This window comes from Lepidochelys kempii, chromosome 7 (genome assembly GCF_965140265.1).
Source record: "Lepidochelys kempii isolate rLepKem1 chromosome 7, rLepKem1.hap2, whole genome shotgun sequence".
NCBI lineage: Eukaryota > Metazoa > Chordata > Testudines > Cheloniidae > Lepidochelys > Lepidochelys kempii.
Genome location: NC_133262.1, coordinates 85,846,595 through 85,860,363, shown reverse-complemented (window position 1 = coordinate 85,860,363; position 13,769 = coordinate 85,846,595). Strand labels below are relative to the sequence as shown.

General features: G+C 39.0%; 1 protein-coding gene across 7 annotated transcripts in view; it reads left to right on the top strand.

Annotated features, from left to right (window-relative positions):
* The window catches only part of MICU1 (mitochondrial calcium uptake 1), a 212,784-nt gene that overhangs the window by 164,056 nt on the left and 34,959 nt on the right, over positions 1-13,769 (top strand). For all 7 annotated transcript variants that reach the window (XM_073353624.1, XM_073353626.1, XM_073353627.1 and 4 more), the window contains 2 exons: positions 3,502-3,639; positions 9,741-9,849. In XM_073353624.1, the coding sequence (XP_073209725.1) occupies positions 3,502-3,639; positions 9,741-9,849 (247 nt within the window). The remainder of the gene's footprint in view (positions 1-3,501; positions 3,640-9,740; positions 9,850-13,769) is intronic.

Genomic DNA, 13,769 nt, shown 5'->3' with positions numbered 1-13,769 from the left:
GAGTCATTCAACTCATAATGCTGCATTTATTTCATTTTTAACAAATTTTTGCAGGATTATGGGCACTAGCAGTCAAATTATGCTGATATATTTTTGGGATCCACCAGTTACAAACTGATGAGATCCTTGTACTTTAAAGACTGTGTTAATTTTATTAGGTGCCAGCAATGAAGGTTAGACTTTGATTCCATAAGTGCTTTTCCATCCTGTTTTATCCCATTTCATTGATAGTTGATGAAGTTGTAAAAGCTCCTATGATTTTTCTATCTCCAAAATCTTTGCTCTCTGCAGTGCCAAAAAATCTGGGCTAAGTGTCTAGGCTAAGTTGACCACAACCAGCTAACACATTTTAAAGTGACACTGTTTGTTTGTGTCTATATTTGGATCTCCGATAGTGTAACTTGACAAATATTTTTAAAATCATCCCACTTCTTGCATGTACCCTTGCTGTCATTCACTCTCAATAGGACTATCGTAGAACCGACAAATCAATTGAAATTGAGTGAAAATTATAGCATTGTCTTTAATCTATCCAGTATATTTGAGTATTGAGTAGTCTCTCTGCTACTAAGGGACATCTCATTAAGGAGAGATGGAGATCCTAGCATGGCAGGGGAAAAGGGGGAATGTCTGCAATCACGATATGGTAATTAGCCTTGAGCAAATGAAATACTTGAGGATCATATCCTAAAAAGGGGGTTAGAGCAAGATGGCCTTGCTGACTGATACGAATACTTCTTACTGGGGACCCATGGTTAAGTGGTTCCTGGTGAAAGGCTGGCTTTGGGTCTTTGGTTAACCTTACCAAAAAATGGCACCAAAAAGCTTGAGGTGAGACCGTTTGAGAGGGGAGGAATGCGGAGGAGAGGTTGGGTTGGGAGGAGGGGATGTGTTTGTTTCCCTTCTGAGCTCAAGTACTATCACAACTAATATTGTAGTACAGTCTCTCTTTCCTGGTCAGTTGCAAAAAAGTACAACCCAGATGTAGCTGGTACCGATGGAACTTGTATGGGTACAGTTCTTAATCCTGTTAAGGGCATGAAGATAAATGAATAAATTCCTCATCAAGTTGTTAAAGTGGGGTAGGGGAAATGAAAAATGTACATTACACTTATTCTAAACTTGTCTGAGAAAGGTCACTAATTATAAACTGAGCTTGAAAATTTTAAAGCCCTTTCAGGTGTGCTAATAAAAGATAGTGTCTCTCACTCCCTCGAAATTGAGGTCTTTAAAGAACGTGTAAAAATACTGATTTGCATGTTTGGGGGTTAATTGAGAGGCAAATGGAGAATCTCTACTAGAAAGTCTTGCTGCTGGTTTAAAAACTACATTGGATGTAAAATTTATGCCTCAAAGTATTGTAACATTTTTCCATATTCCTGAGAAACACCAAAGAAGTGGGTGAAATTTCTTATTTCTGATGTTAATGAAGACTGTATTTTTCCTCTGACTTTGATAGGGTTTTTCCTATACCAAATGAGTCGGAAAGAGTTCAGTGTTTTGGGTACAGAATAAGTGGGATTCTTTAGCAAACTACAGCTAAGAGGTTGCATGACTTCCCAGATACTGCACACGCCATTTAGGCTCAGAGAAAAAGACTGAAGATCAAATTTGTTGTTTTTATATATATATATATATATATATAGCATCTTGGGACTGGACATCGTTATTTCATTTCCTTCCAAAAATTGAATCTTCAAAGGTCAGAAATTTTGCTATGATAGTTAATTTTGACTAAATAGTACAGTGAACAACCTATGGAATTCATAATCCATGAGTCATTCACGTCAGAAACCCAAAAGTTCTCTTATCTGATCAGGAAACTGAATCCTAGTGCATGGCCTATGTGTTCAATCCAAACCGTTCAGATTTGAATGTTGAGCAACCAATATCTTACTGTCAAGCTGCAGACCAATAACTACTTTGTGAATTTCAAATAAAATTTGAATCTCTCCATACAGTTTGTGAACAGGGAGAAGAAAAGCAGTGAAATTGATCAAGTAAATTATTTACTATGAATTATTTACTCAGCTCTTTTCATTACCATGCAAATTGTAATGGCTTGTTTACAAGCCGCCTACTTGTTAGGTAGTTTAACTAAAGAACTCTCATACACATCCTTTTGTCCAAAATAGTTCAAGCTTGTTGACCTTCAGGTCATGCTGCAAGGCTATCCATTTATGTTAACTTGTAGGGAGACAGGAGCTTGATGGGGGTGGTTGTTTATGGGGCTAGGTAGTTAAGGGATGTTAACTGTTGGCTTTCTTATATCAGCTCTGGCAAACTTGATATAAGATGTTAAAGTGTTGATAGTGAGTTTTCACTTTTTTTTTTTTAAATGATAATTCCTAGGGAGCAACCGAGATCGAGGACCCCTTGTGTTAGGCACTATCCACAAATGGAGTAATAGTCCCTGTCCAAAGAGCTTAGTATCTAAATGGACAACACCAACAATGGGTGAGGGTGAAGAGGTACAACCTGTAAGCAGAGTAAACAGACTGATTGATGGTTTGCAAATGTCATGTTAGATCCTTGACTATTTGTGATTTGTTTTTGTATTTATTTTTGCTGTAGTAAGTCTCCAGCCTTTTTACTCGCTGCGATTGATGTTAGCATCTAACCTGATCACTTAGAAGGCTATTCAATGAAAAAACAACTTTTTTCTCCCTCTGAAAGGCTTGTGAGGGGAGATTGGGGTGGAAGTGTCCCCCAACAATCTTTGTAAGCCTCTCAGAGGCTAGAGATTGGCAGCTGTCAAACCTGTCAAATGAATGTTTACCAAAACTTAGCAGTTGTCAGGGGAAATCAAGAGCAAGGGAAGGAGTCTTCTCTCACTGACCATCCCTACATAGCGCTTGGGGATTTTTCCCTTCCTGATTTACTGACCACCACACCTCTTGCCAGCCATGTTTCTCCCCACTTATTTTTTTTAAGTCATGCTTACTGTGTTTTCCAAGGATCTGTGCAGGACTGAACCCTGAGAAGGGGTTACTGACAGCAGCTTGTTCTCTGCATGACACAGTCACACTTCTGTGGCCTGGAGTGTGTGGCATGTATTTTCTAGTACTGGCAAACTGTCTTCTGACACTGTCCCCACTCCGATTGCAAGTTTTATACCGTTTCTGAACCGCCTTTAAGTGAAAATCTAGCTTATTTTCATTCAGAAATGTCCATTCTGGGTTGTAATCAATGCTTGTTGAGGACCAATCCCACAAACGCTGTCCCCCTGTATAATGGAACAAGTTGATCGTGATAAAGGAAATTCCTAAATGGTTGTCCAAGTACTGGGATGCGTGTGTAAAATAAATAAATAAATAATCGCTGACATTGATGAAGAGGGGATGTTGAGCACAGTTAGAGCTGCTTCTGGAAATACTGTCAACCACACTTACCTCAGCATTACAGTAAATGTTGTGCACCTTCTGAATAAAATATCAGCTTCCTATTAAAGCAGAATTGCTTTAATATTAGTGTTTTGTTTTAATCTTCTTTCTCTTCCAGTTTGAACGGCATGACCCTGTGAATGGGCGGATCACTGAGCGTCAGTTTGGTGGCATGCTGCTGGCCTATAGTGGAGTGCAGTCAAAGAAGCTCACTCTCATGCTGAAGCAACTCAGGAAACATTTTCAAGAAGGAGAGGTTAGTGATTTCAGGCAGCAAAAGAGAAATTTTAAGACTTTCTGATGCATGCATCCACAGTGCTTTGCACTGTGAAATGAAGTCTAAAATGTGAATAAACTTGTAGAATGAATCATTTCAGTGCTGATACTTCCATTGGCTTTTACCTGTCCAAAATATATATCAGTAGTTAAATAATGCTTGAGAACTGAATACATCACGGGCTGGAGTCAACAAAAAAATGGCCATTTCATATTTTGCTCTGAAATTATAGATCTAAGCTGTGGGCTGGCACAGACTGGGCTTATCATAAAATGAATATGCTCCGACTCCTGAAAAAAAGCACCTGACCCTCTAAAACCTATTCAGGCCCAAAGAGCCACATTGACTTCAGTTAATCAACAAATCACCAGAAGTAAGGCGTCAAAAAATACATATGTCTAGTGATCAATATCTGGTTGTGTGTACAATGACAGACTGCTTTACACATTTTAAAATGAGTGCATTGCAATTGTGGGTGTAGAAATACTTAACATTAATTTAAAAAAACACGCTTTCTGGAGAAAGCCCCCACGCGTTTAACCTGAACAAACTGAAGACTTATATCTAACAGTTGACTTGACCTTGGGTTAATTGTGCAGTATGATTGGGTAGTTTATCATTTTATTATGAATTTATGAGAAAAATGTGTTACGGGAATTAGACTCAAAATTTGTAGGGGGAAAAGGTTGCAGTCCCTGCAGAAGTTAATTCAGGGAACGAGACCTTGAAATAAAACACTTAAACCTAAAGGACATCTTTAATATGATAATGAAAGTATGGGGTGCTAAATTACAGTAGTGTTAGAATTTCATGTCTGCTTCTATAGAGATTGACAGTGCTCCTTTTTTATTAAGTAGTTTGTGAACATTGCAATTAACCAAAACAGGAACTAATGAAAGACTTCTGCTTCTGTGTTTAGTAGGCCTGACTGTTGTAGAACCACTTCCTTTTAGCAGCAGAACTGTCATCTATTTCTTAATTTCGTTAATCCATTTTGTGATGCAAAATATATTAAGAAATACTGGACCAGATTCTGACCAACCTTAAGATCCCGTTACGCTGCTCCTTAAAGCTGCTTTAAATGGATTCCACTGGTATGAAGGAATCCTCAGTTGGCATAAATCCAGCATGGCCAACCCTATCTCAGTGCCTCCTGCACCTAGCATAGGGGGTGTGTTGGAAGAACTAGGGTATTTTGAGGAGCCAAAGCACAGTGTATTCAAGCAGTTCTTTCTGGTGTAATGGCCCTTGGGTAGCATTCAGAGCCAGTGAAAACTAAAGCAGCCACTAGGTTCCTCTAACTTGTTTCAGGGGCAGCTGACAATTTACGACATTATGTTTTATATTGTTAGTGCTAACTTCTGCATCTGTCATGTTTTGGATATTATGAAAGAAGCAATCTGATTATTACGGTATGCATATCAGGGTTAATTTGTCAGTTTGCGTTCCTTGAAATTGTACATTAATCAAAGGTTAAAAAATACACATGGAAATCTCCTTCGTGAGTCAATAAATCATAATTCAAGTTGTCACAGAGCACGTCACTCGCCACCAGACTGGCACCTCCTCCTAGTCATTCTAGGGATTAGCTCAAGGCTGACGCTCCCATCTGTAATCTGTACACCATCACTCCTTCTCCGCAGTCCAGTAGTAACCCCTCTCACAGCATCCGAAACTGCAGTGTCCTCTTTGTGGCACGGCCCTATCTGTGTTCCCTCCCCCTTTCGAGGGAGTTTAGCTCCTAGTCCAGCCACCTCCCCGGGGCGACTGCAGTTAATTATCCTGCCACTTCCCCAGCATGGGGGAGGGTGTTTCCCAGGCCTGTCCACTACTGTCACTGCATTTCTCTTGGCCACTTACCCGTGGCCACAACACCTTCCTAATCTCAGCAACCCATCCGGAGCTCCTTCTATTCTCACCAGGCTGCTTCCTGCATGGCTCTGTCCAAGGTGCTAAAGGGTTACAGCCTACTCCAGACAGTCCTCCCTCCTCAATCTCTAGGCAGCTACTGACCCTGCTCTGCCCAGAGGCTCTTTTTATGGACTTGCCAGGTCCTGACTGGCCGCTCCTCACAGACCCTCTCCTATTGGCCGCTTTTCATGCGGCCTCCCCAGGTGTATTAACCTTTTACTAGCCATGGTGGGGCAGACACCCCATCACACAAGTATTTTAGAACTGTGCTAGTAGAGGCCAGTGAGGCCTAAAATACTTTCATGTCAGCCACATGCTCCAAAGGTTTTGCAAAGGTCATACTTCCCTGATATCCCAAGAGGGGTCCTGCTCATGCCAGGTAAAAACTTCCTTTAAGACTTCACTCTTTCTCCATGGACTTTATTTGAGTTTTCACAGAAGTTGAGTTCTACAAGCATAACATGCAAAGCTTGGCATATTCAAGCACCATTGATAAAATGCAGGCTTCAGTAAAGTTGCAAGCTAAATCTGGACCCTGGTTTTAGAATTGTATAAGCACAAACCCACCCTTTTTTTCTCCACATTAATGAAAACTAAGAAAATTCCCAGACACACATCTTCATTGAGATGTAGCCATGTTTGAGAATACATTTCTCTTTAAAGCACAAATAGAATGTATAGTTAAAAGTAAACACTAGAAGCTTGGGAAATTCTCCATGTAGAGTTGGGTGACATCCTCAGCCCTGTCTACAGTAGTAGTGGCAGACCTGCACTGGCGGTAGTGCAGTGGGGGAAGACTTCCTAAAATATGTTAGTGTAGATGTAGCCTTAAAGAGCAAACTACTGGCATCCATTTAGGGAGAACTTAAGTTGTGTGTGAGGATCTCTAGCCTCGAGGTGAACGTGGGTAGGGACATGAGGACAGAGTTCCATTTGGAGTTGGATGTTCTCGTAACACTGTTTTTAAAGGTCTGCATATTTGTAATTTTATCTGAAAGCTTTTGGTTCAGGAATAACAATTTATAGATGCATAAAGTTTGGGTGTGTGACTAGCAGAAAATACCAACTCCTAATGTCTCATTTTCCAATTTGCTGTAACGTTTTCTGTAACTAGTTTTGATGTATGGTAGCTAACAATAGCCAAGGATGCTGAGAGATTAACTGGAGGGACCTGATTTTTTTATCAGCATCCGATTGTTTCTTCACCGGATAAAGAAAAAAACTCTTAACCTGATAGAGAGGGACATGTTTATGTCCAGATTCTAGGGGTAACACTCCTGCCAGGCTGTTTTTGTGGTTATAGTTGTTAGCCAGATTTATAACCACCCTTTTTATCTCGAAGGAAGGAGGAATTCAGAATTTTAAACTTGTAAGAGAAAAGCAATAGATGATTTCCAAGTCTGGAGAAGGATGAAAAGCTGAAAGTTTTTAATTACAGCAATAGCAAATAAAGGCAAATAATAAAGAGTTTTTTGGGGAAGAGCTAAAGGATGTGGGGGTGCCAGTTTCTCTTTTCCCCTCTGGCACAGGTGAAACTCTTGGCAGCTTTGTTGACTCCAGGCAGCTGGCTATACAGTGACTAATTAAGTTAGATAGAAGGATCATCTATTACAAGCAGTTGTAGCTCCTGTACATTTCTGTCAATCCAGTCCAGTACCTTTCTTCAGAACATCCTCATACAAGACTTGTTGCTTTTTTTAATCTTCCATCTGTCCCAAGTGGGAAGAGGTTTTTGGAACACCGTGTCCTTTGGTAATATGTATGTAATACCTTCAGTACCCAAAGATATTTATCTGTTTTTATTGGATTTCTCTATTGCTTCTGACTTAACATGTGGTTTAAATCCTTACACTTTTTTAATGAAGTGTGATGGAGAGAATCACTTGCATTCCTTTTGAGCTTGCTAGCTAAATTTATACAGGAATGCACCTGCAACATTTTCTTTTGTAAATGAGTTCAGTGTTAGCATAAACGTTTTCTTGGACTTGAAATAATTTAAGCTGAACCCTAGTGTTGCATCCTGCTCTTCATTTGTAATTTACAACCTCTGTAGAAGTGGCTGGTTCCCAATTCTTTTATATTTGAGTCACAAGCTAGCAGTCGTGCTGAAAAGGTGGTGTTTTTATGCTAATCACTGATGTTCTCTTGGATTCCAGACCTTAAAAATGAGCTATCTTCTCTACAGTGATTTTTGTCACTAAACTCCCTTTCAGTCAGAGTATCTTACAATGCATTTCTTGTTTTAAATGATTAGTCCAGTAGTCTGCCCTTGTTGTTTAAACGCCTTAATAGCTCAAGTTACTGAAGACATTTTAGACCGTGTTAATACAGATTTTACAGCTTAATTTGGATTCACCAGTTGAATGTGCTCATTTCGACATTTTCATCTTCATCATAACAGTGAAAATATATTTATTTTTATAGGTACCCCATTTTTAGCATTCTGTCTCTTGCTAGGTAGAATAGAGAGGAAACTTGAATTTAGGCTGGCATGGTGATTCATCATGTGAAGAGCCAAATTCAGAGGTGATGGGTAAGGTATTGAAGTATAGAATCCGTTACTGTCAGACCTGTGCTCATTTAGGTTCACTTAGGCTGTTACACTCTTAAGTTTTTGAGACTCTCCTGCTGCTGTTCTATCATTGATGCAGTTTCACTGGTGCTAGCAATAAATAATATAAGGGCTAATATAGATAGGGCTTGGGCATTTTTATCACCTCACTATGTCCTCCAACTCTGAACAAATCTAGACACAGTGGTAAAAAGACAAGTAACTACTCTAAACTAGTATTTACCTGGGTGCTAGCCCCAGTGGAGTTGCCTTAAGGCTAGAGCAATTGTGGGAGAATTTCCAAAATTCTCAATGTGAGTCATGCCTTAGACCTGACACACTCACTCTGTCAACATGTAGAGAATATCACCTGATTTAATTTACATACCAAAGAGCCAGAAGAAAGTTAAAGTATGATGAGACTACTTTCGCTTTCCTGCTCTCTGTCTCAGCATGTAATTTTCACTAATGTACACCCCCTCTGATTATATGTAAGGGAGTCTAAACGTATGTTTCCACTGCAAAGAAAAACCCATGGTGCTGAGTCTCAGAGCCCAGGTCAATAGACTTGGGCTTATGGGGCTCGGGCTGTGGAACTAAAAATAGCAGCGTAGGTGATCCTGCTCAGGCTGGAGCTTGGGCTCCAAGACCCTCCCCCCTTCCCAGGTTTCAGAACCCAGGTTCCAGCCCAAGACTGAATGTCTACACTGCTATTTTTAGCCCTGCAGCCTGAGTCCGCAAGCCCAAACCAATTGAACTGGGCTCTGAGACTTGGCACCAGGGTTTTTTCTTTGCTGTGTAGACATACCTTAAGTGACTTGAAGTGCTAGGGGAGTTTTACTTACACTGCTGAGACCTCTGAATTTGTCCTTAAGGCTCTATTTTTAGTGTGTCAACCATCTGATCTCCTTACTGCAAGTTTGAAGGCCATAAGGGTTATAAACTGATATGCTTGCAGCATCTTGATTGTACACTGGCTATGTGATCACATTATTGGGCAAGTGGTTGACAGCAGGGAGAATGGTGGTGGTTTTTGTTTCAACTTCGCTATCACCACTGACCCTTCCACACATCAAGCCTGATTCTTATATACACTAAGGCCTTTTATACTATCTGAGTGCTGTAAATGAGAATCAGGTCCATAATGGTGATCAGGAACAAATAATGGCTAGCACAGGGAAACCTACAATATCTGTAAAAAGAAAAGGAGTACTTGTGGCACCTTAGAGACTAACCAATTTATACAGACTAACACAGCTGCTACTCTGAAACCTACAATATCTGTATTAAGCCTATCCCCTTCAGATGGCATTAACTTCATGGTAAGGAGACAATGGGACTGTAATGGGGTGTACTGCAGAAAGAAAAATTTCAATTAAGGGAGGAAATAAGAATGTCGGTAGCTAGTTGACTTTTCAGTTACCGCAAGTGTAGATTTTAAATTGTATATAATCCCAAATAATGATTTAATATAATGCACTATGGCGAGTCATACATGAATTCCTATTTGGACATACTTATCATCTTTGCTGTCATTGGGGCCTTTTCCTATCAAAATTATTTCATTATTTGTCTCCTTACTTTAACCATTAAAAAAAATGTGTTCCTTCTATTGCAGGGGCTGACGTTTGAGGAGGTGGAAAGCTTTTTTACTTTTCTGAAGAATATAAATGATGTGGACACAGCTTTGAGCTTTTACCACATGGCTGGAGCTTCTCTTGATAAAGGTATTAAACACTTGTGAGCTTGCTGGATTTTTTTTTTTTTTTTCTGGTGGTAGAATACCATTAAAGCAGAATGTTCAGACTTGAAGCTGTTCAGCAAGGCTTTTCTGACAGATAAAAAGTGCACTAAAATCATGTTTCCCCTCCTGTCATGAGAAGATTTTTGACTTGCAGCTGTTAGTGGAAAAAGAGGGATTTGGGATTTTGTGCTTGTCCTCTGTTAGGTGTAAGGAAAAATATGCTGAAATTTACTTCCTGTTTGCATTTTTCAGGCTATTTTAACAGATCCACAGGCTCTGAACATCACTAATTGACTAAGATAACATTCAGATCTAATGTGTGTGTTCCCTTCTACTTTACTTATTTCCTACATTGTATTCTACATAATTTATGTCGTGATTGGGTGCATTCAGCAAATGGTTGCTTTCAACTTTTTATGCTTCGTTATAAAAATCTTATCAATTTGCTAAATGCTGCTTTTAGTGATCAGAAATCAAAGTTTGGGGTGAGTATCTTTTTATCCTCCAGACCTGCAACAGGGATGGACTTGCAACCTTTGGGGGGTCACTTTGATAGGACTTTTAGCCATGATGCTGGGACTTGGGATGCTGTATATTTTTGTATATTTTACAGCAGATAGGAAAATTGTTGCTGAAAGTAGGGATGTGCAGACAGTCTCATTCCAATGGGAACAGAAGAACCAAGATCACTGTAGTATCGGGTTTCAGAGTAACAGCCGTGTTAGTCTGTATTCGCAAAAAGAAAAGGAGTACTTGTGGCACCTTAGAGACTAACCAATTTATTTGAGCATAAGCTTTCGTGAGCTACAGCTCACTTCATCGGATGCATACGATGAAGTGAGCTGTAGCTCATGAAAGCTTATGCTCAAATAAATTGGTTAGTCTCTAAGGTGCCACAAGTACTCCTTTTCTTTTTACTGTAGTATCAGTAATTCTCAACCTTTTGGCATTAGTCATTTCCTGCTCTTATGGAGTCCTCAGTACAGATTTAGTCAGAGATCGTCTTGGTCTTATTGGTCTGAGGCTTAGTGAAACATGAGAAGCAGCCCCCTCTTAGGAGCCACAAGTGGAGAGAGGAAAAGAAGAAATAACGCTACCCTGGCAATTTTTGGAAACCTTAATATCTGAACCACAAAGATCATAAGCTCTACTGGGCAGGAACTCTGTATGCATTGGGCTGTGAGCTGCCATGTACTCTTACAATACTTATAATTTCTTCTCCAGCATCCAAGACAAGGAGGGAGCTATTGGTGAGCATTAGAAAGGGGCCCACAGTGTTCATCATATTGAAGGAAATAAATTTGACAGTTCAATTTCAGTTTGGGATAGATCTCTGAATTTTCATAAATATATGTAAAAATCTAGTTTCTTCTCCTGTCTTTGACCCAATGCTGACTTTTGCCTTCTACTTCTGAATCCCTCAAAGCTGAGTCAGAGATTTAAAATAACTTCAGTGCAGATTCTCTTTAAAAAAGCAAAAAAGCATTTGAAGTCCAGCTAGAACATACTTTTACTTGTGACCAAGTATAAGGTCCAGTCCTTCTTGTGTAAACTATCTATAAGAGGGGGCACACAGTGGTATAGTTCCTAATCAAATAATGTCTACCTTATATCCCACTATCATCACATGGAAAACACCTTCCAGAAGGAACCAGCAATAGTAGATGAATAATACAGTATTTAGCGGAGAACCATTATAACAATATAATTTATTAAACATGCATAACCATCCCCTTCTTTTTTCACCTTCTTCCAATGCTTAACTAATCCACCAAATTATCTGAACATTTACACTGTAAAACTGAAGTTCTTTGTTTCTGTATTGCCCATAAATAACATAATTTTTTTAATCTGTTACAGTTGCATACTTCTTTTGAGTCAGATTTTTTTTTTCAGATTAGTAATTTTTGTAAAACTCATTGGTAAAACTGGGAACATAACACATCACAAACAAATTTAAAGTTTTCAAATCCTAATGAAAACTCCCATTCTGTATATAAAAGCAATATATTATTTAATTAGCTAAAAGGTGAAACTTCTTTACCAGTAAATTATAACTTTGAGCCATTACTGCCCTTGGAGCATTAAAGTGTGAAGGGGGGCTTTATACTGGAAGATTTTAAAAGACTATTACATGCTCTAATTCAACTTGTATCTCTGCTCTTAGATGCTCTTGTTAACTGAGATCAGCCTTAGTTTATAGCTGAGATCATGTACTTTAGGTATTTTAAGTCAAATGGGACCCAACAGGTGGAAACATCTTCTTTGAATTAAAAAAATAAAGAGAATGAGCATAGTGAAAGATCTTTTAACTGGAACATTGTGTGTAAAATAGCAGTGTACAGTTATTGAAATACAGACTAACTTCAGGTAAAACTTTTAGTTACCCACCAACCTACTCTGATCTGATAATGGTCCAGAGAAATCCTATGTTTTGACAGTGCCCCATCTAGGACTCTGCTTAGGGTAAACCACAAACATTTATGTCCTGGAATTAATATTTGTGGAGTGTCTAGATTAGCACATATTTCAGCCAACTCAAGTTAACTGACAATTAACATGACTTGCAATGGAGTCACAAACTGTAGTATAGCTGTATACTGTCGGTATAGCTCGATAGAGGTTAGAAACCAATTAGAGAGTTAATTCTGCAACATTCCTCCTGGAAATCCCCTGGTTGGAAAGTAGCATGCCCCATAGTGGCCTGGTCTACACTTAAAAGTTTTGCTGGCATATCTATGTTGGTTAGGAGTGAGAAAGAATCACACCTTTAACAGACACGGCTATGCTGGCAAAAGCTCCAGTGTAGACAGTTATATTGACAAAAAAATTCCTTTTGCCAGTATGGCTAATATCATTCTGAGAACTGGTATAAGCTATACAGGCCAAAGAACTGTTTGTTTCTGCTGCACCGTGATACAGCAAACTGGAAATTCTGCCACAGGTTCAGGTAGATTAAAATCTGGAGGACTGTGGTAGATTAAATATGAACATGAATAAAGCAATCGTTGCAATCATTGCAGTGTTGTTTATGTTGGTATTAACCTACAAATGTTTACGCTGCCCCCAAATATTTTGAGTAGCAGAGGTTTTTATATTAATAGTTAATGTAGACCTTCGAGGAAAGCTGGACATTTTGGCAGCTGGATAGCGCATTGTTGAAGTTTGATCCAGACAGATATGTAGAGAGGTTGGAGCGGGGGAAGTGGGGAGGGTGTTGGCACTCAGAAGTTGGATGAGGCTTCGGCAATGAAAAGGGAATTCATCTTTCTTTCTTTGCACTCAGGATTGCAGGTGGCCTGAAATTTGAGAGAGTTAGTAGTGGATAGTGTGTTAATGAGATATTTACGTTCAAATGATCTGCACATTACATGGTTCCTAGCATATAAATGTGTTCTCCTAGTCAGAGCGTCAAGTCCACAGAGAGTAAATGATACGTTTGTTCCACCTTTTCTATAGATGAATTCTCATAAAGTTCCTTATATCTCTATTAATATACCACAAAAAAGTCACTCACATGACTGCCAAAAGAATGGGATTATTTTTACTATTAAAATTAAAATGTTAAAGGTGACCATAATCCTTATATGCTAAATAAATTGTTCCTAATCTACTGCAGCAGACTGACCCATTTTTATGATTCTAAACGTCTTATAAACTGAAAGGGGAAAAAATTAGTAGCATAAAATAGACACAGTGGGTTCCTGCTTCACTGACGTTTTTCACCCTTAATTTAAGATAGACCCTGGTTTTAAAAAGAATGGTAGGATACGTACTTTAATGAACCATGGAATAATGCATGACTTTATTCATTCAAGCTTGTATTTTCTAGAAATAACTGTTATGCTACCAGAAATTCAATGGCAACAAATTCTTAAATCGCAAATAAAGAAAAATCTTATG